Genomic DNA, 27,754 nt, shown 5'->3' with positions numbered 1-27,754 from the left:
ACTGCTGCTATCTTCCCACTTAAGTCTCATTCTCCGCCCTTCCTCCCCTCCCAAGCCCCCCCGCCCCCCCGCTCTCCGTTGTCATGGAAATCCCGGACGCCCCACTGGCTGATTTCCCCGCCCGCGGTACTCCTGGCGGGGCACGTGACGACGCACGCGCGTCCTCGGCGGCGGGGGCGCCGCGGTGCCTGCCGGGACGGAGCTCCTAGTAGCCTGATCAGGAAGTGGCGGGCGGAGCCCCCGGCCAAGTCGCGCCGCCTCAGCCGCCTCAGCTGCTGCCGCCGCCGCCAGTGGCGAGACCCCGACCTGGCGGGGCTGCGCTGGGCGTGCGTGCGGGCAGGCGGGGGCGCTGACGAGGAGCAGGAAGCGGTGGCCACGCGGGCGTGGGCGGCGGGTCCAGGTGGAGGCGCTGGGAGGCGGCGGCCGGTCGCGTGGGGCGGCCCTCCTCGCTCAGGTAGGGGCTGCGGCCGCCGGGTGAGGGGAGCGGAGCCCGGGCCTGTTGTTCCTCGGGACCGCCTCCTCCCGAGGGGCGAGCGCGTCTTCCAGCTCTCCGGAGCCTGGGGCTGCGGTCCTCCTGGCGAAACACTAAACACAGTCACAACTTCTTGGGAGCATTGTCTTTTAGGCCTGAGGTCTATGGAGCAAACTTTTGGGTTGGAAAGAGGGGAAGTTCGCAGTCCGAGCTCATTGTGTCTCTTCCCAGCCCCAGACTTTACGTGAGCAGTAGGTGAGCGAAACGTGTGTGGAGTTTAGGGAACCACAGTGTCCAGCTAAAGGCTGTGACTTAGATGCACCTTGACGGGTTATTATTGTTATTTTTTAAGCCGTCTTTTGGAGACTGGGTTTGTAATGATCTCTAAACGTTAGTGAATTATAGTCGTTTTGTCTGCAAAGTCTAGAGACCTGTTCCAAATCCAAACACTCCGATACCTCGTCATCTCTCCGTTCCTGTGATTTAAGAGGAAAACAGTCTCGTTTCTTACCTTGCTGGCTGTTCTTTGCAGTGGTCTTGGGTACTCAGTGGCCGCTCTGAGGCTTACGCAGGGAAAGGCAAAAGAGAGCAAAAGTAGAAAGGTTGGGGGAAAAAAAAAAGTCGTATGGTAGAGTGGAAAGAACGTGTGCTTTGGAGCCAGAAGATTTTGATTTAATTTGGGGGGGGTGGCTTCTCAGTGACCATCCGTGGAGAAACACGTTAACTCCTTGAGTTGTGATGATTTTTTTTTTTTTTTTTTTTAATGGGAACTGGGCATGGTCAGTATATGTAAAGCTCTACGGATTTTTTGAGTAGTGTGAGGAAAAGGAGGAAAAGTTAGGCGGAGCGTGCGATGGTGGGAAAGAGAGAGAGAGATGAAGCCTTCTGCTCGAGGTGCCATTGAACGTTACCCGTAGCACACAGGTCGCCTTTGTTTTAGAGGCCTTGACCAGCATTTCAGGTCTGGAGTAAGGGAGCTTTCGATTTAGGAGGCAGGGGATTCGTGTGCTGGCCCGAGTACTTACATACTTACCAATGTGTGGCCTTAACTGTACGTCTTCATTTCAGATTTCACACATTAAAATAAGGAATAAAACTAATACCTGTTGTCTCCTAGAGTTGTGAGGCTCAAGGGCTGTAAGCATTTAGGTTTTCGTAAACTGTAAGGCTTTTAAGTCTGTGTTAAAACTCTGATTAAAAGCCTGATTTAATTACCTGTCTTTACAAGGTGAAATAAACAGGTGTCCTGGTTTTGGCTTGTTGCCCCCACTTTATCACTGGTGATTTCTCCTTTTTCCTCCACACTCCCCCACCCCCTCCCCACCTTCCTCGCCCTAGCATAATCATTCTGTTACTTCTTTTCAGATCCAATTCAGAATAGTAGCAGTGAGATAACATATTTGTATAGCTTTATTATTTAAAAAATTGCTTTTGGCGCGCCTGGGTGGCTGAGTGGTTAAGCGTATGCCTTTGGCTCTGAACATGATGCCAGGGTGTTGGGATCAAGCCCACATAGGGCTCCCTGCTCAGCGGGAGGCCTGGATCTCCCTCTTCCACTTCCCCTGCCTGTGTTCCCTCTGTCACTGTCTCTTTCTCTGTCAAATAAATAAATAAAATATTCAAAAAAAAAATTTAAAAATTGCTTTTCACAAACATTGTTTCATTTTAAAGTTGGGCTAGATGTACAAAGCATTGGTAGTGTCTTCATTCTGCTTATGATAAAATTGGATTTAGAGAGGTCTAGTGCTTGCCTAGGGTCATGTTGCAGTTAGAGGTTAGTACTGAGGGGGTTCTGGAAGTCAGGTCTTTGATACTAGTGCCAGTGACTTACTCATTGAACTTAAAGTTTACTCTAATTATTTCTTATCAGTGCTTATATTTTTAACTTTTAGCAGTCTAAGTCACATTTTAGTCATTGCTTTTTAAGCAAGCTGCCCAGTTCTTAAATATTCTTAAATGTAAGCTGCTTGAAGGCAAGGGTTTATCTTCTGGAACTCTTCAAAGCTTAGAGTACATAAACACAAGACAAGTACACAAAGCTTAGAGTCACAAACACAAGGCATTTAATAAAGGCTTGTAAAACCTATAATAAGGCTAAAGCAATTTAAAGATGGTTTTGTGTTCATTATTCATTTAACAAGTATTTATGGAGCTACACAGTGCATGAAGACTTTCACAGTTAAGATAGGGGCGCCTGGGTGGTTCAGTTGTGAGTTCAAGGCCCGTGTTGGGCTCCACGCTGTGCATGGAACCTATTAAAAACAAAGCAAAACAGTAAAGTAAAAAAAGAAAAAGTTTAGAGTCTTTTTCCTCCCAGACCTTCCTTTCCTGCTTGTGAAGAATGCAAAGACCATTTACATGGTCAGCTGGTTGTGCTTCCTAGACTTTCCATGGTATTCTAGGAGAGTTCAAACAAGAGATGAAATTATTTTCTTTTTTAAAGATTTTATTTATTCATTTGAGAGAGAGAGAGAGCAAGCGTGCAAGTGATTGAGAGCACGGGGGCGGGGGGGGCGGGGAAGAAAGAGAGAAGCTGAGCAGAGAGCCCAATGTGGGGCTTGATTCAAGGACCCAGAGATCATGAGTGGAAGGCAGATGCAGATGCTTAACCATCACAGCTACCCAGGTGCCCCAGGAACATTTTCTTAATTGAAGGATTTGACATACAATGTTAACTTAAGTTTTCAGATATACAAAATAGTGATTTTGTTTTATTATTTATTTATTTTAAAGATTTTATTTATTTATTTGATAGAGAATGAGCACAAGTAAGGGAAGCAGCAGGCTGAGGGAGAGGGAGAAACAGACTCCCCACTGAGCAGGGAGCCTGATGCCAGGCTTGATCCCAGGACCCTGGGATCATGACCTGAGCCAAAGGCAGCCCCTTAACTACTGAGCCACCAAGGTGCCCTCAAAATAGTGATTTTACAACTCAGAACCTTATGCTGTGCTTACCTTTTATCCCCATACAATACTATTACAAATGGTAATTGATTGTATTCCCTGTACTAAACCTTTCGTCCCCATGACTTATTCCTTAACTGGAGGCCTGTATATCCTACTCCCTTTCACCCTTTTCACCCATCCCCATATCCCACTCATCCCCCTCTCCTCTGGCAACCATGAGTTTATTCTGTGCTTTTGGGTCTCAAGAGGGGAACTTTTTAAAAAAATTTCAGCATAGTTAACACACAGTGTTGATATTAGATTCAGGTGTATAATATAGTGACTTACCAGTTTCACACACTACTCATTGCTCATCAAGTGTACTCCGAATCTCCATCACCTGTTTCACCCATCCCTCCCACCCACCTCTGGTAACCTTCAGTTTGTTCTCTATAGCTGAGATTTGTTTTTTGGTTTGTCTCCCCCTCCCCTCCTTTGTTTTGTTCCTTAAATGCCACATATGAAATTATATGGTATTTGTCTTTCTCTGACTGTTTATTTTGCTTAGAATTATACTCTCTAGATCCAGCCATGTTGTTGCAAATGGCAAGATTTCATTCTTTTTTAAGGCTGAATAATACTCTGTTGTGTGTGTGTATATACATACACCACATCTTTTTAAATTTTTTTTTTAAGATTTTTATTTATTTATTTGATGGAGAGAGACATGGTGAGGGAACACAAGCAGGGGAAGTGGGAGAGGGAGAAGCAGGCCTCCTGCAGAGCAGGGAGCCTGATGCAGGGCTTCATCCCAGGATGCTAGGATCATGACCCGAGCTGAGGGTAAACACTTAACGACTGAGCCACCCAGGTGCCCCTATACCACATCTTCTTTATCCATTCATCTATTAATGGACACTTGGGCTGATTCCATAATTTGACTGTTGTAAATAATGCTACAGTAAGCATGGGGGTGAATATATCTTTTTGAATTAAAGTTTTTATATTCTTTGTTTGAATACCCAGTAGTGTGATTATTGGATTGTAAAAGAAGAGAGGAATATTTTGACCTCAGCTCAGGTACCAATATCATGGTCCTGAGTTCAAGTCCCTACTTAAAAACAAATAAAATACTTTTTGAGTGATCTGTGGCTTCCCTCGTTGACTGACGTTGCTTAGAACTGTGGCGTTTTCCAACTGGGAAGAAAACCAAAAGAGGTCTATCTAGTCCCACCTCCCTCTAAATCAGGAATCTTCTGTCCGTAGTTCTAACAAATTTTAATCCAGCCTTTATATCACTTAATGATAGTTCACTGGTTTTATTTATTTTTATTTTTTAAAAAATATTTACTTGAGAGTGAGCGAGAGAGCACAAGCAGGGGGAGCAGCAGTGGGAGAAGCAGGCTCCCCACCAAGTGGGGAGCTTGATGTGGGGCTTGATCCCAGGACCCCAGAATCATGACCCGAGCCCCGAGGGTGGACGCCTAAGCGGCTAAGCCACCCAGATGCCCTGGCAGTTCACCAGTTTTAAAAAATGCCTTTTTTTTTTTAAGATTTTATTTATTTATTTGGCAGACAGAGATCACAGGTAGGCAGAAAGGCAGGCAGAGAGAGAGGAAGGGAAGCAGACTCCCCGTTGAGCAGAGAGCCCAACATGGTGCTTGATCCCAGAACTCCAGGATCACAAACCAAGCCAAAGGCAGAGGCCTTAACCTACTGAGCCACGTAGGTGCCCCTAAAACACACCTTTTCATTAAAAGTAATTCTGGGGGTGCCTGGGTGGCTCAGTGGGTTAAAGCCTCTGCCTTCAGCTCAGGTCATCATCTGGGATCGAGCCCCACATCAGGCTCTCTGCTCAGCGGCGAGCCTGCTTCTTCCTCTCTCTGCCTGCCTCTCTGCCTACTTGTGATCTCTTTCAAATAAAATAAATAAAATCTTAAAAAAAAAAAAAGAACTGTTTAAAAGTAATTCTGTTGGTTTTCTTTCTCTCTCTCTCTCTCTCTCTCTCTCTCTTTCTTTTTTTTTTTTTGCAGTGAGCCTACATCTGCCTTATTTCTGCGTGGTAGTTCTGATATTATTTCTCGAGTAGCGTTGTCCAGTAGAAATACAATGTGAGCTACAAATATGAACCACGCATGTAATTCAAAATTTTCTAGTAGCCATATATATATATTTTTAAAGATTTTATTTATTTATTTGAGAGAGAGTGAGAGAGAGCATGAGTGAGGAGAAGGGCAGAAAGAGAAGCAGATTCCCTATGGAGCTGGGAGCCCGATGCGGGACTCGATCCCGGGACTCCGGGATCATGACCTGAGCCGAAGGCAGTTGTCCAACCAACTGAGCCACCCAGGCGTCCCTAGTAGCCATATTTTTTTTTTAAAAACTAGAAAAAGGGGTGCCTGGGTGGCCTAGTTGTTAAGCATCTGCCTTCAGCTCAGGACATGATTCCAGGGTCCTGGGATCCAGCCCCGCATCGGGCTCCCTGCTTGGCGGGAAGCCTGCTTCTCCTATGTCCCCCTGCTTGGGTTCCCTCTCTCACTGTGTCTAATAAATAAATAAAATCTTAAAAAATAGGTCACCTGGGTGGCTCAGTGGGTTAAGCCTCTGCCTTTGGCTCAGGTCATGATCTCAGGGTCCTGGGATGGAGTTCCATGTCAGGCTCTCTGCTCAGCGGGGAGCCGGCTTCGCTCTCTGCCTGCCTCTCTTCCTGCCTCTCTGCCTACTTGTGATCTCTCTCTCTCTGTCAAATGAATAAATAAAATCTTTTAAGAAAACTTGAAAAAATAAAAACTAGAAAAATTAGGGTGAATTAATTTTTAAAATGTTTTCATTTTTAAAATTGTATTAAAAATTTTTCATTATTGAAGTATAATTGACTGGGGTCCTTGGGTCCCTCAGTTGATTAAGTGTCTGACTCTTGATTTCAGTATAGGTCTTGATCTCAGGGGTCATGGGTTCAAGTCCTATGTTGGTCTCCATGCTGGGTGTGGAGCCTACATTTTTTTTTTTTTTTTAAGATTTTATTTATTTATTTGACAGAGAGAGATCACAAGCAGGCAGAGAGAGAGGAGGAAGCAGGCTCCCTGCTGAGCAGAGAGCCCGATGCGGGCCTGGATCCCAGGACCCTGAGATCATGACCTGAGCCGAAGGCAGCGGCTTAACCCACTGAGCCACCCAGGCGTCCTGGAGCCTACATTTAAAAAAAGGAGAAAAAGTATAATTGACATAGAATGTTATATTAGGGGCACCTGGGTGGCTCAGTGTGTTGGGCCACTGCCTTCGGCTCACGTCATGATCTCAGGGTCCTGGGATCGAGTCCCACATCGGGCTCTCAGCTCAGCGGGGAGCCTGCTTCCCTCTCTCTCTCTCTGCCTGCCTCTCTGTCTACTTGTGATCTCTCTCTGTCAAATGAATACATAAAATCTTAAAAAAAAAAAGAATGTTATACTAGTTTTAGGTGTACAACGTATTCAACAAATACATACATTACTCAATGCTCATCATAAGTATAGTCCCCCTTTGTTACCATGAAACATTATAAAATTATTATTGAGTCTATTCTGTAATGCTGTACTTTTCATCTCCATTTTATAACTGAAGTGTATACCTCTTAATCTCCTTTACCAATTTTTCCCATCTCCTCACCAATCTCCCCTTTGGCAACTACCAGTATGTTCTGTATATTTAAGAATCTGTTTGTTTTGTTTTGTTTTGTTTTTTAGATTATATGTATAAATAATATCATATAGTATTTGTCTCTGCTTATTTCACTTAGCATAATACCCTCTAGGTTCACCAGTGTTGTCTCAAATGGCAAGATCTTTCTGTCTCTCTCTCTTTTTTTTTTTTATGGCTAATAATCCATTTTATGTGTGTATATCACATTTTCTTTATCTGTTGATAGACACTTGGGTTGCTTCCATATATTGGTTATTTTAAATAATGCTGCAATAAACATAGGGCTGCATATATCTCTTTGAATTAGTGTTTTTGTGGGGCGCCTGGGTGGCTCATTCGATGCGTATCTGTCTGTCTGTGGCTGAGGTCATGATCTCTGGCTTCTGTGATCAAGCCCTGCATTGGGCTCCCTGCTCAGTGGGGAGTCTGCTTCTCCCACTCCCCCTGTTTGTGTTCCCTCTCTCTCTCTCTCTCTGTTGGATAAATAAATAAAATTAAAAAAAAAAAGAAATAGTGTTTTTGTTTTCTTTGGGTAAATGCCACTAGTGGAAGTATTGGATCATATAGTATTTCTATTTTTAATTTTTTGGAACCACCACACTGTTTTCATAGTGGCTGTACCAGTTTGCATTCCCATCAACAGTGCATGAGGGTTGCTTTTTCTTCATATCCTCGTCAACACTTGTTATTTCTTATCTTTGATACCATCCATTCTGACTGTGAGGTGATTTCTTACTGTGATTTTGATTTGCATTTCCCTGATGATTAGTAAAATTAAGCATCTTTTCCTGTTATCTGTTGGCCATTTGTATGTCTTTGGAAAAAACGTCTATTCAGGTCCTCTACCCATTTTTTATTCTGAGTGGTTGTGTTATTTTTGGTGTTAAATTATGTAAGCTCTTTATATATTTTGGATATTAACCCCTTATCTGTTATATCATTTACAGATGTCTTCTCTCATTCAGTAGGGTTTCTTTTTGTTTTGATGGTTTTCTTTGCTATGCACAAGCTTTTTATTTTGATGAAGTCTCAGTAGTTTATTTTTGGTTTTGTTTCCCTTGCCTGAGGAGATATATCTAGAAAAATATTGCTAAGGCCAATGTCTAAAAGATTACTGTCTTTGTTATCTATTATGGGATTTAAGGTTTCAGGTCTCGTATTTGGTCTTGGATCCATTTTGAGTTTATATATGTGTGTGGTGTAAGAAAGTGATCCAGTTTCTTTTCTTTTTTTTTTTTTTGCGTGTAGCTGTCCAGTTTTTCCAACACCTAAAGGGACTGTCTTTTCCCCCATTGTATGTTCTTGCCTCCTTTGTTGTGGATTCATTGACACTTCAGTGTGGGTGTATTTCTGGGCTCTCCGTTCTTTTGATCTGTGTGTCTCTTTTTGTGCCAGAACCATACTGTTCGGTTACTGTAGCTTTGTGTATATCTTGAACTCTGGGACAGTGATACCTCCAGCTTTGTGCTGCTTTTTCAGAATTACTTTGGCTTTTCAGGGTCTTTTGTGGTTTCATACTAATTTTAGGATTATGTGTTCTAGTTCTGTGAAAAGTGCTATTGGTATTTTGATTGGGATTGCATTGACTGTGAAGATTGCTTTGAGAAATAAGGACATTTTAATGATATTCTTTTAATCCATGAGCATGGAATATCTTTTCATTTGTTTGTGTCATCTTCAATTTCCTTCATCAGTGTCTTTTAGTTTTTAGAGAGTAAGTCTTTGACCTCCTTGGCTAAATTTATTCCTGGGTATTTTATTCTTTCTGGTGCAATTGTAAATGAGATTTTTTAAAGATGTCTCTTTCTACTGCTTTGTTTTTAGTGTATAGGAACAGAACAGATTCCTGTATATGAATTTTGTATCCTGCAATTCACTGAATTCATTCATTTATTTATTTTTTTGTGGAATCTTTGGGTTTTCTATATGCAGTATCATGTCTTCTGTAAATAGAGTTTCACATGTTCATTACAAGTTTGGATGCTTATTTTTTTTATAATCCTTTTAAAAAAGATTTTATTTGAGAGTGAGTGTGTGAATGGCAGGGGGCAGAGGGAGATGGATAAACAGACTCCCTGCTAAGTCGGTAGCTCAATGTGGGGCTTAATCCCGTGACCCTGAGATCATGACCTGAGCCAAAGGCAGACACTTAACTGGCTGGGCCACCCAGGCACTTCACAAATTTGGGTGCTATTTTTTTTGTCTGATTGCTGCATCTGGTACTTCCACCACTGTGTTGAATAAAAGTGGGGAGAGTGGATATCTTTTTCTTATTTTTGATCTTAGAGGAAAAGCTTTTACATTTTAACCATTGAGTATGATGTTAGCTTTGAGTTTTTCATATTTGGTGTTTATTATGTTGAGGTATGTTCCCTCTAATCCCACTTCGTTGAGAGTTTTTATCCTAGACAGATTTTTATTTTTTCACATGCTTTTTCTGTATTAAGATGATCATATTGTTGGGAGAAATTAATTTTAATGTTTTATTTAACGTAGTATATCCAAATTATTATCACATCAACATGTAAACAATCTAAAATATCTCATCAGTAATTCTAAAAGTTTTTTGTACTATGCCTTGTAAATCTGGTGTATATTTTACACTTAAAGTACATCTCAACTCTGGCCCCATTTCAGGTGTTCCATAGCTACATGTGACTAGTGGCTCTCATACTGGGCAGTGCAGCTCTAGAGCTTTAGAGAATAATTCTGCTTCTCTTTACTAGTGGCTAGCACAGTGCCTGACACACAGTAGATACTAAGTAAAGATTTTTAAGTGAATGAATACAAGTTCTAATAGATAGCTAATAGTAAAGGTAAATTTGTTTGGAAGTAATTCTTGGGATCTATGGATTTGGCCTATAGGTTTGAGTGGTTAGAATGTGTATTAAAAATACTTACATCTTTGCAGAATTATGGATCCAAGCCTGTTGAGAGAACGGGAGCTGTTCAAAAAACGAGCTCTTTCTACTCCTGTAGTAGAAAAACGTTCAGTATCTTCTGAATCATCATCATCCTCATCAAAGAAGAAGAAAGCAAAGCTAGAACATGGAGGATCATCGGGCTCCAAACAGAATTCTGGTTAGTAAAATTGACTTTAGGACTGTCCAGTTTTTATTTTTTTAGGAAACTATTTAGTCATGGCAAGTTCATTTTTCCAGTTCAACATTTGTATTTATTGGTAGACACTTGTTCAAGTATAAGGGAATGTGATGATAAGAGAATATATTGTTCTTAAGATGTTAATATCTTGTCTTATAGTTAGAATTTATGTTATTCTCTTTGCAGAAAATGACTTTGTTGAAGTTTATTTCATATACCATATATTTCACTTGTTTTATGTGTACAGTTCAAAGATTTTTAGTAAATTTGCTGAATTGTGCGCCTATTTAATATAATTGTATTGTAGAACATTTCCATCATCCCTGAAAGATACTTTGTGCTCATTTACGATCACTTCTTGTTCCCACCCCAGCCGCAGATAACCATTAGTCTACTTTCTGTCTCTATATGTTTGCTTTTTTTGGACATTTCATATAAATGGAATTGTATAATGTGTAGTCTTTAGTATGTGGCTTCTTTTACTTAGCATTTATTGAGGTGATCTTTTTGTTGTTTATGCTGTTAACATGGTATGTTACATTAGCTGATTTTTCAGATGTTAAACCAACCCTTGCTTTCTTGGAATAGATCATATTTGGTTGTGGTGTATGATTCTTTTTATTTGTTATGGGATTCAGTTAGCTGGTATTTTGTTCAGGATTCATCTGTGTGTTAGTACTTTATTTTGCCCTTATTGCTGAAGAGTAATGCATGTATGGGTATACTACAAACCATGATGAATGGTTTATCCATTCATCATTTAATAGGCATTTGGATTATTACTAGTTTTGACTATTATGAATAGTGCTGCTATGAACATTACAGGCTTTTTTTTTTTTTTTTCCTATAGATTTTATTTATTTATTTGACAGAGAGAGATTACAAGTAGGCAGAGAGGCAGGCAGAGAGAGAGAGGAGGAAGCAGGCTCCCCGCTGAGCAGAGAGCCTGATGCAGGACTCGATCCCAGGACCCTGAGATCATGACCTGAGCCGAAGGCAGCGGCTTAACCCACTGAGCCACCCAGGCGCCCCAACATTACAGGCTTTTGTGTGGACTTACTTTCTTTTCTCTTGGATAGAGAACATAAGAGTGGAACTTCGGAGTCATGTGGTAAATTTATTTTTAACTTTTTAAGAAGCTACCAAAATGGCCATATAGTTTTACATTCTCACCATCAGTACATGAGTTTTTTTTCATTCTTTGTTTTTTTTTGAAGATTTTATTTATTTATTTGACAGACAGAGATCACAGGTAGGCAGAGAAGCAGGCAGAGAGGAGGAAGCAGAGAGCCCGATGCAGGGCTTGATCCCAGGACCCTGAGATCATGACCTGAGCCAAAGGCAGAGGCTTTAACCCACTGAGCCACCCAGGCACTCCATTTTTTTTCCATTCTTATTAAGACTTGTTATTTCTTGTAGCTATTTTTTATTATTAAAATAAAACTTGTTATTTCTTGTAGCTATTATTTATTATAGCTATTCTAGTGGTTGGAAAGTGGTATCATTGTGTGTTTTAATATTCTATTTGAGAGAGTACACACCAGTGGTGGGGGTGGGGGGGGCATTGGGCAGAGCAGGGAGCCTGAGGTGGAGCTTGATTCCAGGATCCTGAGATCATGATATGAGCCAAAGGCAGGGAGATGTTTAACTGATGGAGCCATGCAGGCACCTGTCATTGTGATTTTAACATGCAGTTCTGTAATGGTTAATGATATTGAGCATCATTTAATTTGCTTATTAGCCATTCCTGGGTCGTCTTTGGTAAAATGTTTATTCAGATTTTTTTGCCCACTTAAAAAAGGTTTCATTATTTTCTTCCTATTGGTTTATAAGAGTTCTTTATATATTCTGGATACAATTTTACTTATTTATTTATTAGAGAGCATGAACAGGGGGAGGGGCAGAGATAGAGGCAGACTCCCGCTGAGCACAGAGCCTCACTTGATCCCAGAACCCAAGATGAAGACCGGAGCCAAAGTCAGACACTTAACGGACTGAGCTACCCAGGTGCCCCTGGATACAAATTCTTGATCAAATGTCACTTGTGTTCTAAGTGTGTCATATCTAAGAAATCTTTGCCTAACCCAGAATCATGAAAATTTACTCCTTCTCTTTTTTTAGGTTTTTAATTTTTTTTGGTAATGTTTTGTTGTTTTTAATGTGTAAGTCTTACACTTAACTATATTTATTCCTAAATATTTTATTATTTTTGATATTGTGAATGAAATTGGTTTCTTAATTTGATTTTTGAATTGTTCATTGCTAGTATATAAAAATACAATAGATTTTTTTTTTCTTTATTTGAGATAGAGCGAGTGAGAGAGAGAGAGCACAAGTTGAAAGGGGAGCAGACAGAGGAAGAGGGAGAAGCAGACTCCCCACTGAGCAGGGAGCTCAATGCAGGGTTCAGTCCTGGGATCATGACCTGAGCCAAAGGCAGACACTTAACTGACCAAGTCACCCAGGTGCCCCTATAGTAGATTTTTTAAAAAGATTTTATTTGAGAGAGAGCGAACAAGGGAGCGCAAGATACGGGGTGAGAGGCGGAAGGGTAGAAAGGGAAGCAGACTCCCTGCTGAGCAGGATCTTGGGATCAAGACCTGACCTGAAGGCAGATGCTTAACCAGCTGAGTGACCCAGGTGCCTCAGAAATACAGTAGTTTTTGGGACGTCTGGGTGGCTCAGTTGGTTAAGCAGCTGCCTTCGGCTCAGGTCATGATCCCAGTGTCCTGGGATCGAGTCCCACTTCGGGCTCCTTGCTCAGCAGGGAGCCTGCTTCTCCCTCTGCCTCTGCCTGCCTCTCTGTCTGCCTGTGCTTGCTCGCTCTCTCTCCCTCTATCCCTGACAAATAAATAAATAAAATCTTAAAAAAAAAAAAAAAGAAATAGAGTAGTTTTTTGTACATTGATCTTGTATTCTGCAACCTTGCTGAACTTGTTCATTCTTTCTAGGTTATTTGTGTGTGTGTGTGTGTGTGTGTGTGTGTATGAATTCCATAGGATTTTTTTACATGCAAGATTATGTCATATGTGAATAAGAATGGATTTACCGGGACGCCTGGGTGGCTCAGTTGGTTAGGCAGCTGCCTTCGGCTCAGGTCATGATCCCGGCGTCCTGGAATCGAGTCCCGCATCGGGCTTCTTGCTCGGCAGGGAGCCTGCTTCTCCCTCTGCCTCTGCCTGCCTCTCTGTCTGCCTGTGCTTGCTCTCTCTCCCTCTCTCTCTGACAAATAAATAAATAAAACCTTTAAAAAAAAAAAAAAAGAATGGATTTACCATGTCCTTTCCAGTGTGAATGCCCTTCCTTCTTCCCTTTCTTCCCTCCTTTCTGCCCTGGACTGGCTAATAGAATGTTGAATACAGGTGGTGAGAGTGAACATCTTTGCCTTGTTCCTGATCTTAGGGGAAGGCAGGCAGTCTTCCACCTTAATGCATGATCTTAGATGCATGGATTTTGTAGATGCCCATTATCAGGGCAAATTAGTTTGTTGAGAGTTTTGTTTTTTGTTTGTTTTTAAAGATTTATTTATTTTAGAGAGAGAGAGAGAGAGAGAGAGAACAAGCAGGGGGAGAGGGAGAAGCAGACTCCCCGCTGACCTGGAGATCATGACCTGAGCTGAAGGTAGATGCCTAACCATCTGAGCCACCCAGGTACCCCCAGTTGTTGAGAGGTTTTAATCTTAAATGGGTATTGGAGGTTGTCAAATGCTTTTTCTTCATCTTTTGAGAAGATCATGTTCTTGTTCTTTATTAATAATACATTAATTGATTTTTCAGATGTTAAACCAGTCTGGCATTCTTAGAATAAATCCTACTTGGTCATGATGTATAATCCTTTTTATTTGTTGTGGAATTTCAGATTGCTGGTATTTTGTACAGGAGTTTTGTGTTTGCATTCATGAGGGTAGGGTTCGTAGTTTTTTGTGATGCCTGTCAGGGTGTTTCTGGCCTCATAAAACGATTGGTGAAGTGTTCTTTTTTCCACTGTTTTCTGGAAGAGTTTGTGAAGGTTTGATACATTTTTCTCTTTAAATATTTGGTAGAGTTCACTAGTGAAGCCACTTGGGCTGTAGAGCTAGTCACAGGGCTGTACCCAGCTTTCCTCTGTAGGAAGCTCTTGTAGCAATTCTTACAGATATATTCAGATTATTTGTTATCTGCTTAAGTTAATTTTGGTGCTTTGTATCTTTTTGGGAGTTTTTCCATTCCATTATCTACACTGTCTAAACTTTTTCAAAGTATTTCCTTGGAATCCTTTGATTTCTGTAAGGTCAGTAATGATATCCTTCCCTCTTTTATTACTGATTTTAGGAATTTGTGTTTTATTTTGTTGATCTTTTCAAAAGATCAACTTTGGTTTCATTTCTTTCTTTCTTGTGTTTTTCTTTTTTAAAATTTTTTCTACTTCACCGTTATTTTCTTTCTTCTACTTATTTTGGGTTTAGTTTAGTCTTAAGACCATTACCTTTTAAACAACAAGGTCAGTCTAGTGTAATTCACAAGAAACTATTTACCTACCGAAAAATGCAGCAATAGTAATCTTCATGGATGTCATTTTGTTAGATATTTTGCAAGCTGTTTTACTAATTGATGTTAAAGTAGAAGTAATCTTTTTTCAGGTAGGGCTCTCAGTCTTATTAGCACATACATTAAGTTGATTTTGTCTTCATTCCAATGAAATGTATATTGAATTAATTCATAGTACCTTTGTAGTACACTGTTTAAACATTAACATAGACCCAGTCTTAGGCCTAGTTTCTTTGATCTGGTTAAGAATATCTTTCTCCTAGCAGCAGCTCTTTCTGCCCAGGGGTCCTGTTCTCAAGCTTTAATAAAACTGCCTTTTGGCACATGCGCACGCGCACACACACACACACACACAATCTTTGCTCCTCCTAAATAACAAAATTCAACCAAATAATTAAGATCTAATTGGCTTTATGAAATGATTTATGAATCAGCAGCATCCCATTTAGCAAATAGAGAGGCAATCCAAGGAATTGTGCAAAATGGAAGGTTCTTTTCCTTTGTTTTAAAAATTTTGTTTATTTATTTGACAGAGACAGTGAGAGAGGGAATGTAAGCAGGGGGAGTGGGCGGAGGGAGAAGCAGGCTTCCCTCCAAGCATGGAGCCTGATGCAGGGCTCCATCCCAGGACCCTGGGATCATGACCTTAGCCGAAGGCATCTGGTTAAGGACTGAGCCACCGAGGTGCCCAGCAAAATGGAAGCTTTTTATAGAAGGAGGGCAAAGGTAGGAAAGTTATTAGCAAAAGAAAAGGACTGTTCTAGGCCAGGCCTTTTCTAGGGAGAAAAGCCAGGGGTTTTATGCAGATGACCTCATCTTTCTTTGGGGGATGGGGAAGGGTCCTCGTGGCATACTCATTGGCATTGATTGAAAAATTCCCGACTGACCAGATAAGACTACATTTCTGAGGGAGTTTGAAACTGCGGTTAAATTATGTATAAAACACCAATTTTGGAATTTGGTCAAAGTGACACTAATTTGGGCCACCTTTTTTTTTTAAAAAGTACGAAATCTCACTGTGTCTTAAAAACAACAAAGATTTGTTGTTTCTCTTTCATACCACATGTTTATCATGTATTGGCAAGGCTCTTGGCTCTTTAGTCACTCAAAGGACCCAGGCTGATAGAGTAGCCGATATTTCAGATGTTTTTGGTCTCAGTGCCAGAGGGAGAAAGAACTCTGGAATATCTTACCTGTCAGTTAAAATTCTCTTTCCTGATGGTAAGAGTTTACTTTCTCTCACAACTTCATTGTCTAGAACTAGCCACAGGGCTGTACCCAGATACACGGGGTCCCAAGTACTCTAAGAAGGAAGAGCAGGAATTCCTGGGTGTAAATACTGAAGACTACTGTACCATCCTAGACCGGGTCAGTACCAGTGGATTGTCTGATTAGGTGCTTACAGGGTTTCCTGGCTTAACTTCTTTAGACTACTCTTTCTGTACAGCAATCTGTGATTTTTCTAACCATCAGTCTGATGATATCACTGTCTTTAGGCTGATCATCATTGCTTTTCAGATGAAGCCCGTCTTTTCCTGCTGTCTATATGCCCTACCTGATCTGGTCTCCATTACCTTTTAGCTCACTGTTTTTCTTTTTTCTTTTTCTTTTTTTTTTTTTTAAGGATTTTATTTACTTATTTGACAGAGAGAAATCACAAGTAGATGGAGAGGCAGGCAGAGAGAGAGAGAGGGAAGCAGGCTGCCTGCTGAGCAGAGAGCCTGATGCGGGACTTGATCCCAGGACCCTGAGATCGTGACCTGAGCCGAAGGCAGCGGCTTAACCCACTGAGCCACCCAGGCGCCCCTCTCACTGTTTTTCTTATACTTTGTCGTAGTGATACTTTGCTGTAGCTCCTTTAACATGCTTTACTCCCTTTTTCCTCTTGACTTTTGCCCACATTATGTCCTCTTCCTGGAATATTCTTTCTTAGCTCCTTCCCTCTTTCTTTTGGTTAACTCCTGTTCCTCTTTTAGGTTGCAGCTTAAGTCATATTATTTCTACTGTCCTATTTGAATTCAGTGCTTAGCCTTTGATTCCCAAAGCACTCATTATTTTTGACAAAGCTATCATGTGTCATAGTAATTGCATGATTACTTGTTTGCCATCGTAACCCAATCTGTCACACATAAAGGCACTCAATACATATTTGTGGAATGGTTAAATACATTACAGCATAAGATAGGAAAAGTTAGTAGTATCCCTTATCAAGAAATTTAGCAATTAAAGATATGTATGCTTCCCATTTGTGGCAAAGACTCCAGAGTTTGTGGTTTATGAAAATGTGGTTTTAACGGTGCTCAGAATATCTCCTGGTTACCAAAGTACTTTGCATACCAGTTTTTGCAAGTCCTTTGAAATTTGGTTACATTATTTGCGTTTATTTCTAAGGATAGAAAGAAAAAACATTTTGTGGAAAAGTGATTACAAACTGACAGGGTTCTCTAAGTTGAAAATGACAGATAAGTATTTTTCTTTTTAAGATTTATCAGAGAGAGAGAGAAAGAGAGAGGGAGAGCTGGGGGAGGGGCAGAGGGAGAGAATCTTTCAAGGAGACTCCCTGCAGAGCCCTCCCCGTGGGGCTCCATCCAGACCCATGAGATCATGACCTGAGCAGAAACCGAAGAGTCAGACGCCCAACTGACTAAGCCACTCATGCGCCCCCAGATGTGTATTTTTCATTTCCTGTATCAAATATTTTCTCTTTCCTTAATTGAACCTTAATTTTCAGTAGCTTCTTAATAAGCTAAGTTGATTTATCATATTTAAAAGTGTTATTTCCATTTTTTGTTGTTATTTTTGAGTAATGCTTTTAGAAATCCCTTTTTATCTTGAGCTTTTTCCTTTTGAACGAATTTGTCAGGGTGAATTTCCAGGAATGTTATTTCTTGCTAAGTGCAGTTGTGGTGGTTAAGAGCGTGCTTAGGTTTGCTCATGGGTCCTGGCAAAACAGTGTTTGGGCAATGAAATACAATATCTGTATAGCTCTTGTAATTCTAAGAAATAAAACTACAGTGTTTCTTAATAGGTGTTATTAATATGGTCCTGTTTTTCACCTTCTTTGGGGGTTAGTCTTTTCAGCATTGGGTATCTTAGCCCTTGAGAATATGGATATAGCAGCAAAATGAAAGAATAAACTCAGGAAATACAACTTAGAGGGTATGCTAGTAAGTTTTAGTTTGAAAATAGCCTGGCCGTTGTTAAACCATGTGTTTCTTATTAAATGGTAAGGCAGTTTTATGAAAATTTTATGCAAGTACACTTGCGATCTTTCTATTTTGAGTCTTTTTCCCACACTAATCCCTGAATAAAACTTAAGTCTTTAAAAAATGTATAAGTTGTCCTCAGTAACCTAGAATATACTTCTTTTTAATAAGTAGGGATTTTATGTATAAGTGGAATTATTTACTTTGGACTTAGGTAAACATTTTTATTACCCAAACACATGGAGGGAAGTTTATTTTTTAGTCCACATGGTTTGTTTAGATCAGGGTTATTTGATCTTGCTGATGTTTTCTGGCTTACCTTTTGTTGCTTAATATTGAAATCTGGGAATCTTTTACCCAGTTTTTGAATTATCATTTTAAATAGATTGGTAACTTACATTTGTGAAGTTTTACTGTACATTTAATGAAAGGGATACACATAGACAAAGTGCATATTTGACTTGTTTTTCCCTTCTTTTAGAAATCTTTTAATCATTCAGAGTCAATTTTCATAATAACAGTTGGCCTCAGAAAATTTTCTTTTTTTCTCAGTAGTTGAAGGCTGTTTTCAGAGATTTTGTTCATCTTAGTAGAGTGCTAGACCACTTCAATTTCACGTTTTCTGATGTTGTCCATCATACTTCTAAGAGGGTTAGGTTCACTTTTCAAGTCTTTCACAGTTTTGTTTTTTACACAGCAGCAACAGTCAAGCACTTCATAAAGGAAAGCCAACACCACTAAAGATACCACTGTAAATATAAATAAAAGCAGAATGACAAAGCAGGCAGTGTTCCAGTTATCATGAAAAGGGTAAATTTTTTGAACTTGAAAACCAAGGTATTGATAAACAGATGTAGTGGTTTCATTCCAGAGGCTGGAGGTCAGGGAGGCCATTCTTAGGGATTCTACTTCTTGTATTGCTCTTTTGAATCTGCGAAAAGGTAAAAAATGAATATATGTAACCAAATTCTAAAGCTTTGTCAATTTAAGTCTTAGTACTAATATTTGATAGTAAGTTTTTGTAGGTAACATGAGTCATCTTATTTTCTGCCAGAATTAAATGCCCAAATGATATTTTTGAATTTTTTCTGTATTTTATGGCCATATACTGTATAAACTGTACTGTATATTTATGTGTATCATTTGCTGGACAAATATGTTTAAGATTTCTATGTAGAGGTTAATTGTTAATAGAAGTGGAAAAAAGCTGAATTGGTTTAAAATTTGACTAAAGCAGTGGTCAGTGATCTGTTAACTACAAAAAATTGTAGCATTTTAACCTGGTGGTCTTCAAACTGCCTCCTGAAGAGCTTTTCTCATTACCTGTGTGGCTCCTTCTCAGCTTGTTGGCTCAGTGTATCTCTCTCTCCTATTTCCAGTCTTTTAAACTTCAAGGACAGGTGACCTGAATCAGGAAATAGTGGCTGAGTGAAAAATATTAAAAGAAAGAAAAGCTAAATAATGGCAATTTTCAGAATAAAGATAATAAAATTTTAGGTTCAAGTTGCCTAAGAAGAGACCTTAATCTTAAGATTTCTTTTTGTTGTGTATCTGATAGTGTTAACCGTTTCATATAGCCAGTCTATGGACATGAATATTTTAAACAATATCCCAGATGTATTGATTAATAAATTATTATTCCATTTCACAAAATTAACCAGTGAATTAAAGTTCTAGTATTCTTTTTTTTTTTTAATTTTATTTATTTGTCAGAGAGAAATTAGAAGCATGGAGAGCTGCAGGCAGAGGGAGAAGCAGGCTCCCTGTCGAGCAAGGAGCCTAATGTGGGGCTTGATCCTAGGACCCTGGGATCATGACCTGAGATGAAGGCAGATGCTTAACCAACTGAGCCACCCAGGCATCCCAGAGTTTTAGTATCTTGCATTAAGTTTTGCTCTTGTTGACTTGATACTTGTTAGACCTTACATGGCACCAGAAGGATTGAAGATCTTATTACCTTGATCCTTCAGAAGTGTCCTTTAAAATTATTTTAAGAAATTATAAAATGCTTTTATACTAAGAAAATTTTGAAAATAAGAGGAAAAAATTCCACTTTGTTAATTCATTGGCTATTGTCAGTTTGCTTTATTTTATTAAAGAAATGACTTAGTTTGCATGATTTTTCTTTACTACATAGTTGTAAGTAGATTTTCATTCATTCTTATAAACAGATGTTCATTGATTACCTACTGTGTACCAAATAGTTTTCTAAGTGCTGGAGATATTTGTGTGTGTGAGTACGTTTCTTTCTTTCTTTTTAATATTTTATTTATTTAATTGACTGAAGGAACAGCGAGAGAGAGGGAACACAGCAGGGGAAGTGGGAGAGGGAGAAGCAGATTTCCCTCAGAGCGGGAAGCCCAATGCAGGGCTCGATCCCAGGACCCTGGAACCATGACCCGAGCCAAAGGCAGACGTCTAACTGACTGAGCCACCCAGGTGCCCTGTAAATAAATAAATCTTAAAAAAAAGAAAAGTATGATGAACCCCTGTATGCTCATAATATAGCTTCAATTATCACTTCATCAATACCCATTTGCTTCCACCTGTAGACTTTTGAAGGAAACTGTAGACATCATCACTTCATCTACACATATTCAGTGTATATACCTTAAAAGGTGAGGATTCTATTTTTAAACATAACCACATTATCATTTTCACACCAAAAAAAGATGAAAAAGTGACTTAAAAAACCCAACTCTGTGACTTTAAAAAACACAAAGCCATCATTTGTTTTCTTTATAAATGTAATTTTAAAACTTTGACATTAATAAGTTAATATTTTCTAAGGTTTTTGTTTGTTTTTATCTATTTTTAAGTAAAGTCTGTGCCCAGCATGGGGCTTGAGCTCACAATCCCGAGATCTCGGTCACATGCTTACTGACTGAGCCACCTAGGCACCCCACATGTTATTGTTTTTATCTTAAATCACATTTGCTTGGCAATAACTTCACCTCTCTCGATGGACTTGGTTTCTTCTTTTGTGTATTTTGAAGGTTAAATCGATGATCTGAGGCCAGAAGTAAAGGCTTAAATTTATTTGTTCTTTTTGGATTTAAGAATCCTTCAGCTTCATGGTTTGTGGTGATCCTTCATCTTGAAACAAGGGACAACAGACTAATGGACAATAATTGAATCAGTTGCTTTTATTAGTTTGGGGACTTACAAAAATACATTGTCTGGGATACCAGTGTATGAGGAACTTCCCAGTATATTACAGTATTTTCAAACTGTCTGGGGATCCTGCTTTTTAGAGTTACCCTCTTTTATCCCTTAAGTTTTTCTTTTCCTTAGTGCATTCTTACAGAATATGGGGCTGCTATGTTGCACACCTCCAGGGAACACCATTCATACTGTACTGTAGGGTGCCATTCACATAGAATACGCTATAGATGTTGCACCTTGGAGACTAATGTGGATATCCTGATAGGCCACTCCTGCCAATTTCTGCAGTGTTGCTGTTTCCGATTCTAATCACCATGCATATAAGTAGTCAAGTAACCCATAGAAACTGACTCAAATGGAGAGAATATTAGTCCTTTTTCACCTAGTCTTCACAATAGTGTAGTGATGGGTGTGTACGCACACACAAATGCCTAAAAAATATTTAGTTTTGGGACTCCTTTAAAATTTTTAGTATGACTATAATGTGGCATTCCTGGGAGGGGTAGCACACATTGGTAGTTATTTTTTACTTAAGTGTGAATAAGTTTCAGGTCTTTTCGAGAAAACAGCGTATAGAGGAGGAGAGGAAGAATAGGATCTTGAAGAAATAGAGAACAGTGCCATTTATTGTATGGGTAGATAAAGAGCAGGGGAAGAATCACTGGAGGATCTATCTGATAATTTTACCTGGGCTAACCTACGACATCTTCAACATTGATGCACATATTCCTTAGACTTTCTGTCTGTTCGGGCCTTTCAGGTTGATTCCTTTGTTGTTTCGTTTTATTAAGTAATCTCTACACCCAGTATGAGGCTTGAAGCCTTAAGCCTGAGATCAAGAGTCACATGCCACGTGCCTGACTGAGCCAGCCAGGTGCCCCAGGTTGGTTACTTTTTAAAATCTGGGAATTTCTTTCCACATTATGTCCCTGAAATTAGTTTAATGTAGGGGCACCTGGGTTGCTCAGTGGGTTGAGCATCCAACTCTTGGGTTCAGCTGAGGCTCAGGTCATGATATCCATTTGTGAGAATGAGCCCTGAGTGGGGGGCTCTGTGCTCAGTGGAGAGTCTGCTTGGGATTCATTCATTCTTTCTCTGTCTCCCAAGTAAATAAATCTTTAAAAAAATTAGTTTAATATACCTTTTTTTTTTTTTCTTAAAGATTTTATTTATTTATTTGACAGAGATCACAAGCAGGCAGAGAGGCAGGCAGAGAGAGAGAGAGAGGAGGAAGCAGGCTCCCTGTTGAGCAGAGAGCCCGATGCAGGGCTTGCTCCCAGGACCCTGGGATCATGACCTGAGCCGAAGGCAGAGGCTTTAACCCACTGAGCCACCCAGGCACCCCAGTTTAATGTACCTTACTAATTAATGTTAACTTAAAATGTCATTTCATTATTGAGTTCAGAAATTTTATAGTCATTCTCCTTTTTTACATTCTAATAATCTTAAATAAAAATGAAAAGCTTCACTAATAATCCTGTCTCCCTAACATAACAAACTTGTTTCTTCTCGAAATTGGCAGTATAAATCTGTAACTCATACCTGGTTGAAATTATACTGAAGTTACTACTTTGTATTTTAACTCTTTATGAGTAGGGATTTCTTTTGTATTGACTTTAAAACTGAGGAGAGATTGTAAAGGCTAATAAAAGTTTCTATTTCAAAATGAAATTTTAGGGGCGCCGGGGTGGCTCAGTGGGTTAAGCCTCTGCCTGCAGCTCAGGTCCTGATCTCAGGACCCCGCATCAGACTCTCTGCTCAGCGGGGAGACTGCTTCTCCCTCTCTCTCTGCCTGCCTCTCTGCCTACTTGTGATCTCTGTCTGTCAAATAAATAAATAAAATCTTTTTTAAAAAAGTGAAATTTTAGAATTACTGGAAAGTTGGTTTAAGGGACTTTATATTCTATTTATTTTTGAGGTACAAGTGAACCGCTTAAAATTTTTGACATTATATTCTATTTCTCAAAGGAGATTTATTTGTGAGAGAGAGAGAGAGAGTGCACGCACGCGCATGCGTGCAGTTGTCAGATACGGGAGGTACAGAGGGAGAAAGAATCCCAAGTAGACTCCCCACCGACCAGGGAGCCAACTTGGGGCTTGATCCCATGACCCTGAGCTGAATGAAATTCAGGAGTCAGTGTTCAACCCACTGAGCCTCCTCGGTGTCCCAATATTTTATTTTTGAGGTACAAGTGAACTGTTTAAAATTTTTTCAAGCCCTCTCATGCATCTCCCCCCACCAAAGTAGAGGGAGGAAAAGGAAGGGATAAGGTGGGGCAGGCAGACAGCACAAACCAAATTCAGGTATTTGAAGTTAACTGATCATGATCTGTTCTTCTGGTTAAAATTAGTATATCCATACAATTGATAATTGTGTGTGAATGAGGTAACTGTGGTGATACTGAAAGATTTCTAGGATCTGTTAAGTCAAAAAGACCAAGATGCAGGACAGTATGTATAGGAGAGGGGGAAATAATATGCATTTTTATTTGCTTGATTCTGCACAAAAGTTTTGGAAGGAGTTATGTAAGAAATTAATAACAATGATTGCCTGTGGTTGGTTGGAGAGTAGAGCTGGGCAACAGGGATCTGTGTGAGATTTCGCAAGGTACATCTTGTAATAATTTCAGTTTTTGAACCATTTAAATATAGTACTTACCTAAAGCCCTAACTAATATATTTTAAAAGTATTTCTTGTCTTTGGTTTTATGTATCTTTTGCGGTACATTGTGTTATATATCTGTGTTTTCTATCTGTTTGATACACTTACTGAGTTTTTTGGATTACTTGTAAAAAAAAGAATCAGTAAACTCTCATTTTGATTAGAAGTGTCTAAGCAGTTTAAGGAAGAGTATACACGTGTTGTAAATGATGACAGTTTATGTTGTAAATGATGACAGTTTGCCTCTTAAGTGAGTGTATTGATAACTGATGAGCAACTCAAAACATTCAATCTTTAGTTAGCTTCTGAGCATATCTGAAAAAAGTAAACCATGAAATACAGAGTCATTTTGTACCTTAAATTTAATGTGGTTCATTCTTTTTAAGTACAGTAGAGCTCTAGCAATTTTTTGTGCTAAATTTAGAGTAAAATCTAAAACTTACTTTAATGGAGTAGACATAATTAGACATGCAGAAAGATGGTATTATTAGGATTTTCTCATATTCTAAGACTGTTTTTGGAATTAAAATACACATTAATCAAGTACCTGCTATAAACATGCTTTATGAAAAATAAGACTAAATGGTAAAAAAAAAAATCATTTGTGTACTTTTTTGGATCCCCTTTATGAAAAATAAGACTAAATGGTAAAAAAAAAATAATTTGTGTACTTTTTTGGATCCCCACCCCTTTAAAATTTCATTACAGAAATGGGGAGAGTTAAAGTAAATACCATATTTTTGCTTGTTTTTATATATTCTCTTCACCTATTTTTCCTCCTATGTTCAGAAGATCCTAGTGAAATAATTATGGGGATAGGACTTCAAACTGTTCTGGAACCTTGAATTGTCGGATCAGAACAAGATTATGCTTTTGCTCTAATTATGGTAAAAGCCCTTGAGTTGAATTCTGTAGCATCTTTAAACATATAACTTTGAAATATGATCAATTAATAATATTGGCCTTTAAATATAGAGCAGCTCACCCAGCCCTGGAGCTCTCTGAGATAGGCCATGCGTCTAGTCAGTTTGGTGAAAGAGCAATAACCCTACATCTCTGCTAACTGTAAATACATCACCAGCAAATGTGGGCTGGTTATAGTGCTAATAATGGGGGGGGGCAGGGCTCTTTCTGTTTACAGTTTACCTGAAATTTTAGTTATAAGTTAACTGTTTTATTTGACAGGATGTGTTTATTTATGTGAGACTTCCTCTGGCTCCCATATACTTTGTACAGCAAGCAGGAATATTTTCTAGGTAATTAACCCCATTGTTCTGAACCTGGAGAAATTTAATTTCTTCTTACAGCAACCTTTAGGTTTTGTAATGAATGGTTTACTCATGCTGACTGAATGCTGAATAAGAAATAGAAGGAATAAAAATTATGAAAATAGTCTTTTAAAATTTAAATAGATTTATTAGCAAAGAAAAGGCAGAAGTTTGATCTTTAGGTCAGTATGTGTGGGTAACTCTGGCATCTACTAAATAATGGTATTTTTCATGCTTGACTATTACAAAATTAGAAATTTGGTCAGTATTTCTAATTTTTAGTAGACATGAATAGTTACTCTGGGTCATCAAAGTAATCTTATTACCTACCCTTGAAAGGTACCATACCTTCCTCCCTTAACTAGTTCTTCTTAAAACATATTTTTATTTTTTATGTAGTTTATCAGAAAGACTTGCTCTCTGTTTCTTTTGAGGAATCAGTTGAAGAATAATTTCAACATTATATTGAAATATGGTTATGAATATTTTTGTGGCATATAAAAAGTGAAAGGCTGTTTAAGAAGGTTATTATTTAATAATAGAATGACTTGTGTATTACACTAATAAAGATTTTAAAATTTAACCATAAAGAACTATTTTAGTTAAAATGTTAGGGAAGTCTGAAGCTCTACAAATGATATCTTTGGCTGTAGTATAATGCAGCCTATTTAATGATATCTTTACGGTCTTATTATTTTTATGTAAAAATCACAATCCTTACAGTTTCTTGGCATTCACTGCATCTACACTCAAAGTCAAATGAACAGTTTTAAACTATTTTCTCATATTTGTTAAAATATAACAAACTTTCCCGTAAGTAACCGCTTTTTACCAACCAATACAATTTGCACATACAGTCAGAAAGCTTTAGTCCAGGATTCGCTTTGAGTCTAGATTTTTCTTTAAGAAAAATCCTTTGTTAAGGCAACCAAACTGCTGAAATGAAATAACTCAGAAAAAATAAATTCGCAAGTAACCACTTAACATTAAATGTTTATCGTTTACTCTAAGGTCTGGATATAGATCAGGTTCATAGAAAATCTCATGAATTTTCCATAAGGCACAGATGGTAAGGGTGCTTATCAAATAGCACAAGGCAGTCTTCACATTTTCATAATAAAATCCTACCAAGCAGTGAAATGAATACATTGCTTTTTTTGGCCTTTCGTAGGAACAAAGCTTTCTGCTTAGTTTTTATAGTAAAATATTTTTATATTTCATCATAAGGACATGTATTACTAAATGAAAGAGATCGTATAAACCTACCTCTTGTCTGAAGGCTGCTGTTGAAGCGATGGTATCGTCTGTTTGTAATGCAGTCCAGTGCACATCCAAGATGGAGCTGTGCTTCTATTGGTTGAACCACAATGCAGCTGACAGTTTCCTCTTCGTTCATTTGCATTAAGTCCTGCCACCCTTAAGTGTAAATCATTCATAAACTTGAATAGAGCTGTCTGCGATATCAACTGTCACCTCTTTTTCTTGCCTTATTTTTTTGTCCTTAAGCTAAATTTCTGCAGAGGAATTTGAGTTAGTAACAAACTGATGATTCCTTAGTGTTTAACCATAAAATTTCGGATCTTTCAGAGAGTATTTCTCTACTGGAGCTAAAAGGAAATGTTGAGAGAGGTAGTAACCTAGGAAACAAACAGTCCAGGTTTACCAGCTTGATATTTCCTCTAGGAAGTGGGCATGAAATCTCATAAATGATATTTTCTTTTCATACTTGTGTTATATATAAATTTTGTCATCTGGAAGTGATTATTTCCATGTGGTGGTTTGAATTAGGAGAAATTCTAAGGGAAAAGAAAGGTTTTCAGCTCTACTAGTTGGGAGAGGGTTAGTTTTGGTAGGTATACCACCGATATTAAAAAAGCAGTCTGTGAAATTTGAATGGTAAAAAAGGAATAGAAGGCACAGCATAGGGAATATAGTTAATGATATTGTAATAGTGTTTTATGGTGACAGCAGCTACACTTGTGGTGAGCATAGCATAATCTATAGAGAAGTTTAGTGGCTATGTTGTACACCTGAAACTAATGTAGCATTGTTTGTCAGCTGTATTCAACAACAACAAAATTTTTTTTTAAAAGATTATTTATTTTATTGAGTAGGCAGAGAGAGAGAGAGGAGGAAGCAGGCTCCCCACTGAGCAGAGAGCCTGATGCGGGGTCTATTGCAGGACCCTGAGATCATGACCTGAGCCGAAGGCAGAGGCTTTAATGCGCTGAGCCACCCAGGCACCCCTAAATTTTAATTTCTTTCAAAATTTATTTATTTACTTTAGAGAGACTGAAAGCATGAGTGAGAAGGACAGAAGGAGAAGGAGCGATGATGTCAGGTAGACTCTACATGAAACCTGAGGCAGGGCTCGATCCCTGATCCTGAGATCATGACTTGGGTCAAACCAAGGATCAGCACTCAACTGACTGTTGCACTCAGGCACCCCTCAAAAAATTTTTTTTAAAATGGCCGAAGAATCTTCAACCTTGAATGTTTGAAGATCGAATGTTTTTATTTAAGGTGTGTTATTTAGAGTTGTGTGTGGTCCAGGCATAACAGAATCAAGGTTTTAAATAATGGAGTGGGGGCGCCTGGGTGGCTCAGTCATTAGGCGCCTGCGTTCTGGCTCAGGTCATGGTCTCGGGGTCCTGGGATCGAGTCCAGCATCAGGCTCCCTGCCTGCTTGGCGGGGAGCCTGTTTCTCCCTCTTCCACTTCCTCTCCTTGTGTTTCCTCTCTCGCTGTAATAAATAAAATCTTTAAAAATAAATAAATACATAAATAAAT

General features: G+C 39.0%; 2 protein-coding genes across 3 annotated transcripts in view; one reads left to right on the top strand and one right to left on the bottom strand.

Moving 5' to 3' along the window:
- Positions 1-268: 268 nt before the first annotated feature.
- The window catches only part of GTF2E2 (general transcription factor IIE subunit 2), a 64,914-nt gene continuing 37,428 nt past the window's right edge, over positions 269-27,754 (top strand). Inside the window, exons 1-2 of the mRNA XM_044225561.1 lie at positions 269-454; positions 9,948-10,117. Coding sequence (XP_044081496.1) covers positions 9,952-10,117 — 166 coding nt within the window. The 5' untranslated portion in view covers positions 269-454; positions 9,948-9,951. The remainder of the gene's footprint in view (positions 455-9,947; positions 10,118-27,754) is intronic.
- Positions 18,265-26,306, bottom strand: SMIM18 (small integral membrane protein 18). Of its 2 annotated transcripts, none has more exons than XM_044225562.1 (3): positions 26,232-26,306; positions 19,194-19,294; positions 18,265-18,801 (listed from the first exon to the last, which is right to left on the bottom strand). In XM_044225562.1, the coding sequence occupies exon 3, from the start codon at positions 18,762-18,764 to the stop codon at positions 18,468-18,470; it is 297 nt and encodes a 98-aa protein (XP_044081497.1). In that variant the 5' UTR covers positions 18,765-18,801; positions 19,194-19,294; positions 26,232-26,306; the 3' UTR covers positions 18,265-18,467. The 2 variants fall into 2 exon arrangements, with proteins under 2 accessions (XP_044081497.1, XP_044081498.1); XM_044225563.1 differs by having other exon boundaries at positions 19,194-19,275; positions 26,232-26,293.

This window comes from Neovison vison, chromosome 11 (assembly GCF_020171115.1).
Source record: "Neovison vison isolate M4711 chromosome 11, ASM_NN_V1, whole genome shotgun sequence".
In the NCBI taxonomy this organism is placed as follows: Eukaryota; Metazoa; Chordata; class Mammalia; order Carnivora; family Mustelidae; genus Neogale; species Neogale vison.
Note: the sequence above shows the minus strand (reverse complement) of the source record. Positions and strands in the feature narration are given on the sequence as shown.